Source organism: Halichoerus grypus, chromosome 14 (genome assembly GCF_964656455.1).
Source record: "Halichoerus grypus chromosome 14, mHalGry1.hap1.1, whole genome shotgun sequence".
Classification (NCBI taxonomy): domain Eukaryota; kingdom Metazoa; phylum Chordata; class Mammalia; order Carnivora; family Phocidae; genus Halichoerus; species Halichoerus grypus.
The window spans coordinates 61,216,012-61,232,883 of record NC_135725.1 but is presented as its reverse complement, the minus strand read 5'-3'; the positions used below and the strand labels follow the sequence as shown (position 1 = coordinate 61,232,883).

The 16,872-nt window shown below is 41.9% G+C and overlaps 1 protein-coding gene across 6 annotated transcripts in view; it reads right to left on the bottom strand.

Moving 5' to 3' along the window:
* The window catches only part of LOC118541076 (stimulated by retinoic acid gene 6 protein-like), a 58,844-nt gene that overhangs the window by 8,155 nt on the left and 33,817 nt on the right, over positions 1-16,872 (bottom strand). For 4 of the 6 annotated variants that reach the window (XM_036100530.2, XM_036100527.2, XM_036100529.2 and 1 more), the window contains 6 exons: positions 16,753-16,798; positions 14,204-14,332; positions 13,816-13,886; positions 12,334-12,445; positions 6,773-6,926; positions 1,957-2,032 (listed from right to left, as the gene is read on the bottom strand). In XM_036100530.2, the coding sequence (XP_035956423.1) occupies positions 1,957-2,032; positions 6,773-6,926; positions 12,334-12,445; positions 13,816-13,886; positions 14,204-14,332; positions 16,753-16,798 (588 nt within the window). The remainder of the gene's footprint in view (positions 1-1,956; positions 2,033-6,772; positions 6,927-12,333; positions 12,446-13,815; positions 13,887-14,203; positions 14,333-16,752; positions 16,799-16,872) is intronic. The other 2 variants (XM_078061490.1, XM_078061489.1) reach the window with 1 other exon arrangement.

Sequence of the window (16,872 nt, the reverse complement as noted above, 5' to 3'; positions counted from 1 at the left end):
AAGATTAGGTCGGGGATGGTTATGTTCATGGTCCACATTCACATGTGTCTTGCTTTTTCCCCCACATCCTATCTCCAGCATTTTTCAGGATGTTTTGCAATTTTATGACCACTAAATTGGGAAGACTTAGTATGAAATAAAGAATGTAAATATCCCATTGATAGCTTGTATATTTATTATATGATGAAATGATGGTTTGAGGTTATGTTGCGCTAAATAAAATATATTATTAAATTATTCTCACCTCCTTTTTTAACTTTTTACTAGTGTCTATTAGAAAATTCAAAATTGCGTCTGTGATTTTCACTGTTTCAGCTCGGCAGCACTGGAATAGAGCATATGCCACCAGGAATGCAAACACACAAACACACATATATGTGCGCGAGGCATAGACAATTTCTGGGAGGATACAGAAAATGAATAATGTTTAGCTCTGGGGCAACAAATTGGGGTCTGAATGGGAGGAAGACTTTATACTAAATATTTTTATAACTTTTTTTTAAAAAGAGGCTGCATATAGATAGGAATAATTCTAAGAAAAATAAAAATACTAGCACAGTGCTAGTGCTGTCCAGTTGTAGGGGTTTCTTATCCACTTTTTCCTTTGCTCCATGGTCCTGTAAAGCACACAGGGCAGGGATCATCGGTCCTCAGTGACAGGTATGGGAGGGAGGGGCCAGCCTGGACAAGGATAAGGCCTCCCTGCCACAGGCACCTTCTCTTCCCTGTGCCCTCTCCCCATGTCAATGCAGCCAACTCTAAAAGGTGATTGTTACTGGTTGTGGTCCAATGTCTCACTGATCATCTCCCAGGCACTTGCAGTCCACTGAAGGAAGGAGCAGGTATATCCCCACATCAAGGGGGGCAGGGGAGAGCAGTGGTGTCCAGTCCACCCAGAGGGTCCAGGGACAAGAAAGCAGAGAGAAGGAGCAAGCTAGGGCTGTGATGGAGAGCTGGGGCCTCTTTGCACCAGGAGAGTCCTTATTTGGATGCCATCTGCAAGAGACTCACCCTTCGGGCAGCCAGATGGGGAGGGTATAAAGGCAGGATGCTTCGGAGGGGTAGGAGATGGACCTGGGCCTCCTGTGACTGCATGTGAGTTAGAGACTGAGGTGGGGGGAAGGAAGAGCTGAGACACAGAGAGAGACTGAGAGACAGACAGACAGACAGAGGAGGGAGGGCAGATACCTAAAATTCAACTGCTATCTGCAGTGAAATGCTCACTACATATTGAAATCCATCCCCTCCTCCCTCTCTGCTCTTCTAGAGACTGTTGCACCCGGTGCCCTTGACCCGATCTCCTTTGATAACTCCTAGAGCCGGATACACCTGCTGGGAACCCAGTGTGGTTAGTCCTGGAGAGCAGGGCAGGTCTGACCCCTAACAGAGATGCCGAGTGTACAAGAATCAATAAGGCCTCTCAGGGCAGAAGACATGGCCAACTGCTAATGGCGTGGGTGAGTTATTTTGTTAAGTCTCAGCCTTCTCAGCTGTAAAAACAGAGATGAAAGTGCCTCTCAGGGTTGTGGTGAAAATCAAAAGATTCTTTTTTAAAAAATATTTATTTATTTATTTGAGAAAGAGAGAGCATGCGTGCCAGGGGAGGGGCAGAGGGAGAGGGAGAAGGAAAGAAGCAGACTCCCCGCTGAGCGGGGCTCAGTCCCAGGACCCTGAGATCATGACCTGGGCCAAAACCAAGAGGTGGCTCCTTAATCAACTGAGATCCCCAGGCTCCCTTAAAAATCAAAAGATTCTAAGCACAATGTCAAGCTTATAGTAGAAGCTCAAATCAATTAGTTTTTTGGTTTGGGGTTTTCTGTGTTACAACCAATAGATGTGGCTCTTCCTGGATGGCATATACATTCATGGTTCCAATTTGGGCACTGCTGTCACCACTCAGGAATTTTTAGAAAATTCTGGCTGAAGACAAAGAAATGACTCCCAGAGCCCTCTCACCTGTAACAGGCCAATATGTGGAACAGATAGCTCACACACGTGAGGGAGGCGGACAAGATGGTCACCAGCCAGACTCCTGAAATAGAAGAAGTCACAGGAGAGGCCTGAGAAGATGAGCCAGGAACGGTATTTTCAAATTGCGGATGCTCACATCAGAAAGGGCTGGGCAAATACATTTTACTTCCTTTAACATATTTCTTGTGTAAATGAAGTTTTGCTTCTATTTCTGTCTCATTTCAGACACACACATCCTTGCTATACTTTACTTCTTGCACAAGCCTCTCCTTGGACATTAAGATTTTCCATTTACAGTGAGTAATAGGTAGAGAAAATGAGGGCGTATACACATGTAGTTACCTTCCGTCCTCGTAAAACAATTAATTTGCCACCCCCAGTAAAGAACAACCATGCGTAAGGATAACTGGAATCAAGAGGTCTTGACTATTCTTTCATCCCTCTTTTGGCAAGTTTTTCATATGTTGTATCTAATCTGCTTTCACGTGATCCTGTGTGCTTGTGAGAAAGGGAGGGAGAAACAGGGAAGGGGGATGATGTGTATGTATAAAAGCTTCTGGACAAGCTGTTTATCAGTTGGTCCACAAAAACCATTTTAAAAAAATCCAACACCTCTTCATAATTAAAAACACTCCATAGTGTAGAAACAGAAGAAAACTTCCTCAACCTGATAAAAAGCATCTGCAAAAAACCCATAGCTAACATCATGCTTAACAGCAAAAGACTGATTGCTTTCCCCCTAAGTTCAGGAATAAGGAAATCAATGTCCACTCTTGCCAATTCTATCCAACATTGTACTGGAGGGTCTAGCCAGGGAAATTAGGCAAGAAAATGCAGCCAGGCTGCAAAGGAAGAAATAAAACTACCTGTTCATCAGTGACATGTTCTTATATTTAAAAATTTCTAAGGAACAGCAACAACAAAAAAGAAACAAACAAAAAAAAGAGATTCAAACTCATTAATAAATGAGTTCAGCAAGCTTGCAGGATACAAGACAAATATATAAAAATTAACTGTATTTCTGGACACTGGCAATGAACAATCTGAAAATGAAGAAAACAACTGTGTTTGCATTAGTATAAAAAAGAATAAAATACTTAAGAATAAATGGAAGAAGTACGCAACTCGTACACTGAAAACTACAGAAGATTGTTGAAAGAAATTAAAGATTTAGATTAATGGAAAGACATGCTGTGTTCATGTATAGGATGTTCTTTGTTAACATGGCAAAACTCCCTAAATTGATCTAAAAATTCAACCCAATCCCTATCAAAATTCCAATGCCATTTTTGCATAAATTTCATATGAAAATGAAGGGACCTAGAACAGACAATATAATCTTGAAAAGGAAGAAGAAAATTGCAGGCCTCACATTTCTTGATTTCCAATTTACTACAAAGCTACGGTAATGAAGATAGTGTGGTACTGCCATAAGGATAGATAAATAGATCAATGTAATAAATTGAGAATCCAGAAGTAAATCCTCATCATCAGTGTATTTTCAACAAGGATGAAAAAGACAATTCAATGGGGAAAGAATATGCTTTTCAACAAATAGCACTGGGGTAACTGATATTCACATGCAAAACAATGAGTTAGAACCTTACCTCACAGCATATACAAAAATTAACTCAGAAAGGGATCATAGATTTAAATGTAAAAGCTAAAATTATAGAAGTGTCAGAAGGCAATATGAGAATAAACCTTTGTGACCTCAAGTTAGGCAATGTTTTCTTAGATACACACATGTGATAAAAGAAAAATTAATATGCTGGACTCCAACAAAGTTAAAAACATCTGTGTTTCAAAGGACACCATCAAAAAAGTGAAAAAGCAACCAACGGAATGGGAGAAAATATTTGCAAATTATCTCTCTTGAGGGATTTATGTGTAATATAAAGAATTCTTACAGCTCAATAATAATTTAAAAATAGGCAAAGAATCTCCATGGACATTATTCACAGAAGATGTACAAATGGCCAATAAGGACATGAAAAGATTCTCAACATCATTAGACTTCAGGGAAATGAAAATCAAAACCACAATAAGCTGCCATTTCACACTTACTAGATAGCTATTATTAAAAAACAAAAAACATACCAACACGTGTTGGTGAAGATATGGAGAAACTGGACCCCTGATACACTGCTGGTGGGAATACACAGTGATGCAGTTGCTTTTGAAAACAGTCTGGCAATTCCTTGAAAGGTTAAATATAGTTACCATATGATCCAGAATTCCACTCCTAGGTATACACCCAAGATATATGAAAATATATGAAAAACTTGGAGATGAATGTTCATAGCAGTATTACTCATAATAACCAGAAGGTTGAAACAACCCAGATTTCCATCAACTGATGAGTGGATAAATACAATGTGGTATATTCATACAACAGAATAAATTCCAGCAATAAAAAATAATGAAGTTCAGTCACATGCTATGACATTGATGAACTTTGTAAACATTTGCTATGTGAGAGAAGCCAATCAAAAAAGACCACGTATTGTGTGATTCCATTTATATAAGAAGTCCAGAAGAGCCACATCCATAGTGCCAGCAAACAGTGGTAATCTAGGGCTGGGAATGTTGCGGGGAAATGGGGAGTGACTGCAAATGATTATGATTTCTTTTAAAGTGATGAAAATGTTCCAAATTTGATTGTGGTGATGGTGATTGTTGAGAATATACTAAAACCACTGAATTGTTCTTTAAGTGGATGAATTTTAAGGTATGTGAATTGTATCTTTGAAAAGTTGTCTTAGGGGCGCCTGTGTGGCTCAGTCATTAAACGTCTGCCTTCAGCTCAGGTCATGGTCCCAAGGTCCTGGGATTGAGCCCCATATTGGGCTCCCTGCTTGGCGGGAAGCCTGCTTCTCCCTCTCCTACTCCCCCTGCTTGTGCTCCCTCTCTCGCTATGTCTCTGTCAAATAAATAAAATCTTAAAAAAAAAACAAAAGTTGTCTTAACAAGAAGGAAAAAGAAAAGCGATCTCCAATCCTTCCAAGTTTTCTATGTGTCTCTGTCCCAGCATCACCAGGATTAGGCAATTACTATATCCCAAACCTCAACCATCACAAAGGATGCAGGTAAACCACATAAATCTCACCCCTGGGGGGCACAGGGAGCCTGAAGGAAAGGCTGGGAGGAGTCTGGCCACAAGCAGGGTGAGCGCAGACTTAGACCAGCCAGGAGCAAGAGCACGACTGACTGCACACTTTTAATTTAGTGCCTTTATCTTCCCAAAGATGAAGCATGTTCAGCTTAAAAGTCTCTCTTGGCCAGAGGGCAGCCGTGTTAAGGCTGAAAAAGATCAAGATGGAGTGAAAATTTTATGTTTTGACTCTCAAAATATCTAAACATGCGAGAAATACATGGAAGAGGGGGTAAAACATAAGTGAATACAGTGATATATTTACTCCGGTTCACCCAGAGCAAGTAACTGAGGTTGGCATTAAAAACTTGCCTAGAAGAGGGGGGAAATGTAAACTTTAAAAACTATGGCTTAAAATTAGTATGATTGAAATTAAAGATTAGACTATGCTTGCTGAGTGTTGTACTCAGGGACTTGTCGGGCTGAGCATAAATCTACATTAGAGATGAATACGAATGTTCAAGGGCAACAATAAAGTATGTTGGTATGGAGCTGGTGCCCCAGTGCTCACATAAAAGTAACTTTCCATGTCACATGTATGAAAGAGAATTTCCCTCAAATAATTCACAGGAGATCTATTTCCTTCTGGTTGCAGTACTCTACCAGATTATGAGTCTTATGTAAAAATATCATTTGCAACACCGTTTCATGACTTACGGACCATTTGGTAATTTATGGCCATTAAATGTTGGTGCTACAAAGGCTGTTGGAAACCACTTCACTCCCCGTTCCAAGACCTCATTTAAAGATGAGGAAGCTGAGAACAAGAGAGAGGAAGGACCTGACTTGTCTGACGACACGGAGTTTACCTGACATCTAGTCCACAGCTTTTCGCAGCAGGAAAGAGGGAAGAACTCTCCTCCCTCCATGGGCAACAGACACAGAATTAGAATGTCGTTTTCAAAGAAAGCTGGTATCTTAAGGGAAAGTGACTGCTACGGACAGATTCATATGTCGAAACCCTAACCCCCAGTATGATGGTATTTAGAGATGTGGCTTTTGGGATTAGTGCCATTATAAGAAGAGACAGGAGACAGACATCCTGCTTCCTCTCCCTACTCTCTAGCACTGAGGATACAAAGAGATGGCCGTCTGGAAATCAGGAAGCAGGGTCTCACCAGACACCAGATCTGCTGGCACCTTGAACTCCCCAGTCTCCAGAACTAGGAAATAAGTAAGTGTTCGTTGTTTCTTCTACCCAGTCTATGGCAATTTGTTATAGCAGCCCAAACTAAGCAGAAATTAAATTTGAACAGCATAAAAAAATTTTCCATATAACCCTAAAGAAAAGCCATGACTTGCTGTTTTATTTTTTCCAAAGTGAAAAAGAGATGATGATTTTAGTTGTTTCCACTGGCATCAAAACAAAATAGGCTATTTAAAATGAGAGAATTCTCAGGGCATGTTCAATTCAGCCCCAAACAGGTTTTAACAAAATGGCCCGGATCCCGACCCCATTGGCCTTCTAGTCACCCAGGGAGGCATATATCAGTTGTAACCCACTTGTCTCCCAAACCAGGTACCTCATGCAGATAATAGCAATGCTACAGCAATAATTATCCCAGGTGTGTACCTGTCACCAGTTAATTATAAGTCCTTCTCCCAGTTTCCCACACTTTCCCAACAAAGGTGGTGGAATGGTTGTACCTTTGGTGACGCTCATCAGCTCTTTCACCTGCAGGATGACTGGGGTCAGGGTTCCCGTCTGGTTCACGGAGGTGATATAGCTCTCCAGCTCCCCTTCAAACACATCCAGCTCATCTCTCACATACACGAACATGCAGAACTCAATGACAACGAACTGATACAAAGAGCAAACATATCAATGTCACACCTGAGTCCAGCCTAGTAGGTGAATAACATATGGATCACTCTTTGGTTTTGAGATCAAAACTCTTTGAAGTTCAAAACAAATCTGAAATAGACTCTGGACAGTGGCTATCCCAAGATGAGTGAGACTGTGACTTCTCTGAAGACTTTTTTGGAGTCACCTCAAACTCTTTTCTTCACCCAGTAGCATATGAGACTAGGTCCTATGAGGGCTCAAGGAACTCTTCAAATATTAATTACATCCAAGTGAAATGACTGCCTAACTATGACTAAGGAGTGACCTTGGGGACAATTCCAGCCGTACCTCTCACCGCTGTCCATCTGGCGTCTTGGTGGTAACCACGTTAGAGAAGGTGCTGTTTCCTGTACTCGTGTCACATGTGCTCACTCCCATCATCCTGTCATCATGGCTCCATGCCGCCTACCATCACACCAAAGCTTCTAGAGTTCCTACTACCATTTTACTTCATCAACCAAATTTTGTTTGTCTTTGAATGTGCAGCTCCAAATGTTACCATCTTCAGGCAGTGTCTCAATCTAGGATAATTCACTAAACTTTCAGAGCACTTTCACCTTTTTCCTCTCTTTAGATGGCAGGTACTTCATACCACATTGTATCCCCTTTCTTAGGCCATGGGTCTCTCCCAAACCAAGACTCTGCTGAATCAGCTGTCTTCTCTCTTCCACGTCTTAGCATGGTGCTTGGCATTCAGATAACCACCCAAGACTTAAGGAACACAGTAACTCCAAGTCAGTTATTCACGTTGCAGAGAACTCCAGTTGTCTGTTAAAATCCATTCTCCCCTTCTTTGGGCACAAAGCTGGACTACCTTTCCCAGCCTCCATTGAGTTAGATGTGGCCACATGACATGGTTCTTGCCCATGGAAGAGGAGTGGAAGGAATGTGTGCTATTCCACACAAGCCTTTGAAAACCTTCTACATGCATTTCTCCATGCACCTCCCCCTTCTGCTGACTGGATGCAGAGGGTGAGGGTTCTTAGGGATAATGAGGCACATGATGAAAGATCTGGGTTATGGAGTAACACACGGAGGACTGCTGCCCCCAAAACCTGAACACCCACTTGACATTGTTACATGGCAAAAATATATATAGTGTTAAGTCACTGAAATTTAGGGGTTTATGTGGTACTTCAGCATTACCTAACTAATACATTCGTTTAAAACTCAATCACAGGATTAATTTACATAGGTATCATCCAGAAGACAATTTGGTCTTGCCATTTCTCTCTCTCTATGTTGACCCTACCTTTGACTCAGACATTTTACCCCAAGAAATTCTGACCACATGAAATGTTTTGATCCCATGCTTAATAAAATATTAAAGTCAGAATTATGCCAACATTAAAATTTTTTTTTTGTTGAGAAAACAAACTTAAATAATGCACCTATGATGAAACATGATTATCACCCAAACTCCATAGTTCACACTAGGGTACGCTCTAGGTGTTGCACATTCTATGGATTTGGACAAACATCTAATGACATGTATCTACCATAATAGTATCATACAAAGTATTTTCACTGCCCCAAAAATCTTCTGTGTTCTGCCTATTCATCCCTCCCTCTTCCCAACCCCTGGAAACCACTGATCTTTTACTGTCTCCATAATTTTGCCTTTCAAAATATCACACAGTTGGAATCATACATTGTGTAACCTTTTCAAATTGGCATCTTTCACTTACTAATATGCATCTAAGTTTCTTCCATGTCTTTTCATTGCCTGATAGTTCATTTCATTTTAGTGCTGAATTGTATCCCATTGTCTGGATGTACCAAAGATTATTTATCCATTCACCTACTGAAGGGCTCTTGGTCACTTCTGTATTTTAGCAATTATGTATAAAGCTGCTATAAATATCCACGTGCAGGTTTTTGTGTGGACATAAGTTTTTAGTGCATGTGGGTAAATACCAAGGAAGGTGATTGCTGGATCACATGGTAAGAGTACATTTAGTTTTGTCAGAACCCACCCAAGTATCTTACAAAGTGGCCGTACCATTTTCATTTCCACCAGCAATGAATGAGAGTTCCTGTTGCTCCACATCCTTATCTGCATTTGATGTTGTCAGTGTCCTGAATTTTGGCCATTCTAATAGGTGTGTAGTAGTATCTCATTTTTGTTTTAACTTGCATTTTCCTGATGACATATGCTGTAGAGCATGTTTTTGGGTTTTTTTGTTTTTTATTTTATTTTATTTTATTATGTTATGTTAGTCACCGTACATTACATCATTAGTTTTTGATGTAGTGTTCCATGATTCCTTGCTTGCGTATAAAACCCAGTGCTCCATGCAATACGTGCCCTCTTTAATACCCATCACCAGGCTAACCCATCCCCCCACCCCTCCCCTCTAAAACACTCAGTTTGTTTCTCAGAGTCCATAGTCTCTCATGGTTCGTCTCCCCCTCCGATTTCCCCCCGATTTCATTTTTCCCTTCCTACTATCTTCTTCTTTTTTTTTTTTTAAAGATTTTATTTATTTATTTGACAGAGAGAGACACAGCGAGAGAGGGAACACAAGCGGGGGAGTGAGAGGGGGAGAAGCAGGCTTCCCGCTGAGCAGGGAGCCAGATGCGGGGCTCGATCCCAGGACCCTGGGATCATGACCTGAGCCAAAGGCAGACGCTTAACGACTGAGCCACCCAGGCGCCCCTCTTCTTTTTTTTTTTTAACATATAATGTATTATTTGTTTCAGAGGTACAGGTCTGTGATTTATCAGTCTTACACAATTCACAGCACTCACCATAGCACATACCCTTCCCAATGTCCATCACCCAGCCACCCCATCCCTCCTACCCCCCACCACTCCAGCAACCCTCAGTTTGTTTCCTGAGATTAAGAGTTTCTTATGGTCTGTCTCCCTTTGTGGTTTCATCTTGTTTCATTTTTCGGTAGAGCATGTCTTCAAAAGCTTATTTGCCATCTATCTTCTCTGTGAGATGACTATTAAGGTCTTTGGTCCATTTTTCAATCTGGTTATTTATTTTCTTCTTACTGAATTTTAAGCGCTCATTGTATATTTTGAATAACAGACTTTATCAGATGTGTCTTTTGCAAATATCTTCTCCCAATGTGGCTTGTCTTTTTGCTCTCTTGACACTGTCTTTTGCAGAAGAAAATGTTTTTATTTTAATGAAGCCCAGCTTATCAACCTTTCATGGATTGTCTTTGGTGTCATATCTAAAAAATCATCACCACTTCAATGTAGAGAACAAACTGATATTTACCGGAGGGGAGGTGGGTGGAGGGATGGGTGAAATAGGTGAAGGGGAATAAGGAGTGCACTTGTTGTGATGAGCACTGGGTGATGTATAGAATAGTTGAATCACTATATTGTACACCTGAAATAATATGTTAACTATACTGGAATTAATAAAAATAAATACATACATACATAAATACATAAATTATTCACACTTACCAGCCCCTTAAATAAATGCTTGATAATGCCAAAAATAGTAACAATAATAAATTTAATTTAATTAAAAAAATTAAAAGTCATCACCAAACCCCCAAGGTCACCTAAATTTTCTCCTATTTTACCTTCTAGGAGTTTTATAGTTTTGCATTTGATGTTTAGGTCTGTGATCCATTTTAAGTTAATATTTATGAAGGTCTGCGTCTAGATTCATTTTTTTTTTGCATGTGGATGTCCAGTTGTTCCAGCATCATTTATTAAAAAGAAAATCTTCACTCCATTGTATTACCTTTGCCCTTTTGTCAAAGATAAGCTGACTATATTTCTGTTGGTCTATTTCTTAGCTCTCTATTCTGTCCATTGATTCATTTGTCTATTCTTTTGCCAACACCACACTGTCATGATCAGTGCAGCTTTACAGTAAGGCTTGAAATTGAGTAGTGTCAGTCCTTCAACTTTCTTCTTCTCCTTCAAAACTGTGTTGTCTACTATGAGTCTTTTGCCTCTCCCTGAAAACTTTAGAACCAGTTTGTCAATATCCACAAAGTAACTCCCTGGGATTTTGATTGAGATTTCTTTGAATTCCAATATAGATCAATCCCAATATATGTAAATCAAGTTGGGAAGTACTGATATCTTGACAATATTGAGTCTTTCCATCCACGAATATAGGATATTTCTCCATGTATTTAGTTGATTTGATTCCTTTCAACACAGGTTTGTAATTTTCCTCATATAGATCTTATACATATTTTATTAGATTTACACTTAAGTATTCCTTTTGGGGGGATGCTAATGTAAATGATATTGTATTTTTAATTTCAAATTCCCCTTGTTCAATGTTAATATATAAAAGAGCAATTGACTTTTGTATGTTAACCTTGTACCCTGCAACCTTGCTATAACTGCTTATTAGTTCCAGAAGTTGGGTTTTTTTTAAGACTTTAAGTAATCTCTGCACCCAGCATGGGGCTCGAACTTACAACCCTGAGATCAAGAGTCACACACTCTACTGACTGAGCCAACCAGGCGCCCCTTCAGGAGTTTTTTCGTTGATTCTTTTGGATTTTCTACATACACAATCATGTCATCTGTGAACAAAGACATTTTTACTTCTTCCTTCCCAATCAGTATACTTTTTATTTCCTTTTCTTGTCTTATTACTTAGCTAGAATCTCCTAAGTAAATGTTGAGTGGTGAGGGGGAACAGTCTTGCCTTCTTCCTGATCTTAGTGGGAAAGCTTCTAATTTCTCACCATAAAGTAGGATGTTAGTTGTAGATTTTTTTGTTGATATTCTTTATCAGATTGAAGAAGTTCTCCTCTATGCCTAGGTTGCTGAAAAATTTTCTCATGAACTCGTGTTGGATTTTGTTAAATGTTTTTCCTACATCTATTGATATGATCATGTGATTTTTCTTCTTTCAGTTACTGATGTGATTGATTACATTAATTTTTAATTCTGTACCAGGCTTGCATATCTGAGATAAATCCCACTTGGTTGTGGTGTATAATTCCTTTCATATATTGCTAGATTTTATTTGTTCCATTCTATTGTGGTTCTCCTATCCACCTGTCTGTCTCCAATTTTAGGGACAACGGTTTGCACCATGACTTCTCTTTTTTTATGCATCTAAGAAGAACTGTTGATTTTTCAGTTTGTTCAGATTTTTACTTGTTGTTAGGATGGAGTAGCTTCTTGCAAGCTGTTTACATAGAATTGATTTAACTGGAAGTCTCCATAAATAATTCAATTATATTTATTAGTAATATTCGCCATGTGGGTGAAAGTGTCCTTGGAGTAAAAATGATAGGGGTCAAAAAATTGTACTTCTTTGATTTACAGAGATTCAGTTTTGACCTAGCTTTTAAAGAATAACCTGTCTTAACCCCACCCCATTTATGAAACAGAAAAGGATTTGTTCCAATCTACTTACAAGATACAGGCATATGAAAGCCAACACGGTGGTTCCAATCATTCTGCTTGGGAACTGAAAGCAGGGGTCCCACTCATAGATTCTGGTTTGGAACCAGGACTTTTTAGTCTCCCTGTGAATGAATAAATAACAAGAAAGGAGAGGCTGTGGTTGGTAAACAAATGTCTGATTCTTCTGAAAATAACCTCATTGTCTCTGCTTCATCTTAGAATGTAGTGAAGAGAAAGAATACCGGTAGATTCCAGTTTTCATTTTCCCCTCATTCTTAAGAACAGAGACTCAGTTTTACTCAATACAGCAATTCAGCGAACTAAAGGGCTATCGCTCCCGACTTTCTTACAGCTAAGAGTGAAAGAGTAAGCACAGGCCAGTCAGATGTGACCACAGTGTGGTATGGCACTTTGGGGGAAGGTGCTGAGGTAGAATTGACACAGCTGGGAGGGACCCCACTGCCCTTCCTTCTTTTCTCCTGCCCGCTGTCTAAAATGCCGACACGGTGGCTGGTCTAACCTGGAGCCCACCCAGCATCTATCTTGGACGTGGACAGCCTTCATGATGACAATCACTAAGAATGGCAGCAGAAAGACAGATGATCAGCAAACTTCCATGGTGGGCAGTCCAGGGTCAGTATGAACTGCCTGCCTCCAGAATTCTTCTACATGAGAGAGAAAGAAATCTCCCTCTTGTGTGTCCCACTGTTATTTTGCCTTTTCAGCTACACGTAGGCAAATGTAGTTCTAACCAAAGTATGAGCTTTGCCACTGTATGACCTTGGACTAGCCACGTCCTTTCTTTGGGGTATATCCCCTTGGTACATGGTGGCAGTAGCAGGAATAGGTCACTGAAGACCAGTGCTTTTGCTTGGCCATGAGCTATGTCTTCTTGTATTGGTAACAGCACAACGGTCTTTCTCTGGGAACCTGCTCCCTCCCATCAGTCCTAGCGGTTAAGTGAGGCTGAACCACTTCCTAGTTCCAACGATGAATATGTGACAGGCTTAATAATCCATTTACTCTAATCGCCTAGCCACAGTAATTGGTTTTGGGAAGACACGTGGTCCAATGTGATCCAATGAATCACAATGGGAGTTTGGTTTGAATTATTAGAAAATAAAATTTCTTTTTCCTGTGAGCTTAAACCAGGAGGGTATAAGCTTAGAGATTCCGGGGGCCACCACGGGAAGGAAGCCCACCTCACTACAAGGCTAACACACATCAAAGCAGAGCTAAGAGAAAATGAGGGAACTCGCCCTGGTTCTGATATCAGTGAAGCCCCTGGATCCATCTGCTTCTGAGCTGACCACCTCTAGACTTTCTTGTTAAGGAAGGCCGCACATTTCCTTGTTCTCTTTAATCTAGTTTGATTTGAGTTTCTGTCATTAGCCAACAAGAGTCCTGACTACTCTGCGCCTTTCCAGTCGTCTCAGGGCTCGTCCACATGGGTGCAAACACAGAGGGGCGAATGAGGCACCCCGGGGCTTACTGCAAAGGGGGCTTCCTCAGGAGACGTTTGACATGCTGTGCCTGGTGAACTTCCAGGAAAGGCTTTTCTTCCTGTGAGAAAAGAGACAGGTGTATGCTGGGGCTCACAAATCCTTGTGACAGGCTCTGTCACAGAGGCCAGGAATTTGGGGAAAGCCACTCTTCTGGATGGAGCAGAGGTTAAGAGAGAGCTTCAACAACTGAGCTCTCTGGTTGCAGTTCCCGCTCTGCTCCAGACCAGCGACATGACCTTAGGCGATACAACCCACCTCCCCGGGGCCATGTTTCCTCACGCAGAATGGGAGCAGTAAACATAGTGCCTCCCTCCCAGGGCAGCTGCGCAGACCAGCCCCGTGGGGACACGCACGGGGCTCCCACTCGGGACTCACCATCTGCAGCTCCCAGCCCAGGTGGACCCTCAGAGACTTGACAAACATATGCAGGAAGCGGCCCAGAAGGAAGGCCAGACACAGCAGTGAGGGCCAGTAGAATAGGACCGTCTCGTACCTCCCCAGAAACTGCAACCGAAACAGAGCATGGGGTGCGGGCTGTCGCTGGGCCAGGGCCGGGCCACCGGTGAAGCTGTGGATGCAGATCTGCCTGCCCCAGCCCACACCCAGAGCTGGGTGGCCAGGGGTCCATCTCAGCTCCCCCAGTCCCACACCATGGGACTAGCCGTGGCCCACAGTCCAGCAGCCCTGGGTGTGAGTCCTAATACCCCCATTTTATTTTATACAAAGGGCTTTCATGGCTTCATCTGATCAGGGATTAAATATTGCTACTTTTGGAAAATACACACAACAGAGAGGGAGAGAGAAATAGGGGTAAGGAGAGGAAACAGGGAGGGGAGCACCAGAGAGGAGAAAGAGGGAGAGAGTAGAGAGAGAAGGAGAAACAAAAAGAGAAGGAAGAAAAAAAGAAGGAAGGAAGAAGGGAGGGAGAGGAGGGGAGGTTGGCAGCAACACAAGTGTCCAAAAGCACAAGTCTCTTGAGATGGTGCTCATAGTTTTTCTGTGATTTTAGTTTCATTTTAATGAAAGAAAAAAACACACACACACACACACACAAAGAACTTTTGTCACTGTTTTAGGACAAATAATATTGTGACTTATCTTTCATAATTTAGTGGTGTGGTTTTGTGGGATTTATTTTTTTAAGATTTATTTATTTATTTCAGAAACAGAGAGAGTGTGTGTGTGAGCAAGGGGAGGGGCAGAGAGAGAGGGAGAGGGAGAGAATCTCAAGCAGACTCGCTGCCCAGTGCATAGCCAGACGCGGGGCTCGATCCCATGACCCCAAGATCACGACCTGAGCCGAAATCAAGAGTCAGACGCTCAACCGACTGAACCACCCAGGTGCCCCGGTTTCATGTTTTTTTATTTCCAGAGCAATTGCCCCCATGGGGAGTCGGGTTTTGATGTTGTGCTGTTCCGGGGCAGGACAGAGCATGCTGAGATGCAGGGGCTCACGTCTCCCCTTCATCCTCCTCTCCAATGTCTGCTCACCACTTAGACATCAGACGTCACCACTGCCAGTATTCCAGCGTCTTTCCTCTGTATCTATCCTGACATCTGTATCTATTATAAATTGATATTATACCAAGTGCAGAGGCCTGTACACATCACAGTCAGCTCCCCACATGCTTACAAATTATTTGCATCTGTCACTTTTAATGCTGCATAATAATGCATTGTTTAGATGAACCAATTTTATTTAAAGTTTCTCCTAATATTTGACATTTTAGACTCTTCCAATGTCTCATTTTTATACATAATGTTTCCATGAACACATTTGAGAACATGAGATGAAATCTTTATAATTACCTTAGTCTGAATTTCAGTCCCTTGGTTTTTAACTTGTAAGTCCCATTAGCCCCTGAGCCTCACTTTCTTGTCAGTGAGCTGGGGACAGCACTAACACACAGCCTTCAAAGTGCCTTGAAGCACCCTGAACTATGCAACAGTTGATCTGGGGGGCTGAGCCTCGAACAACACCTAGCATATAGCAGTTCTTAACGTTAGTGATTCTGAGCATAGAGGTAAGACCCTGCCCTCTCCCTTAATTAACCACGAATATTTCAAATTTCAGAAGAACCTCAGGAAGACCGGAAGCTCTCCAAGGTACCAAAGAAAATGCCTGTGATCTAGACTCTCTGGCACCATGAGCAGAGTGGAGGGCATCTTTCTGGGCAGAGGTATGCTAGAACGTTCTCAATCCCAGCACAGAGATGCAGAGGGAAAGCCCAGCCCCCAAACTCATTTTCTAATCCAGTTCCTCCAGACTCTCTTCATCACACCCTGTAGTCTCCACAGTGAGTGAAGCCCAGGAGAGACTTTGGAAGGCTCCCATCGGCTCCTAACCCCAGAGGCCCACTGGTGCTCCCCCCACCTGCCTAGTAACTCTTCTAGATGCAGTGTGACATGCTCTTTCATCTTGCTCCTTTTCGTCGCATACAAGGCCAAAAGATGAACCAGTTCCCCCCAATTCCAAGAAGGACAATGCATGGCAAAGCTGGAGGGTTCATCCAGTCCTAGTCTCCCATTTTATAGACAGAGAAAGTAAGGCTACATGAAGGAATGGAAAGAAATGAGCTTTGGAGTCAGCCAGACCTGGTCTCAACTCTCGAATCTGCTACTTCTGAAGAGTTACTTAATACACTTGGCCTCCGTTTCCTCACCTGTGAAATAGGTCTGCTGAGAGGTTCCCCACCTTGAGGGACTGCTGTGAACATCAACTGAGAGAACATATGTCTGTGAATGAGCACCTTGATGAACATAAGGTGCTGTACAAATGGAAGCATCATGAATGGCTCCAACTCTCCTGTTCACACGAGGGAACTGAGGCCCAGAAAAGTGGCAGGGGTTTGTCCAATGTCACACAGCAAACTGGTCACGGTGACAGGACTGAATACACTACACATAGATCAGCGGGGACTCACCTGCCCATGGGGACACTCTGTGATGTAAAGGACAGTGACAGCAAACCTGCAGGACAAAAACAGGGTTTGGGGTACTGTGACCGCTCCCAGCATGGTCCCGGTAAAGAAGCCCAGATCCCA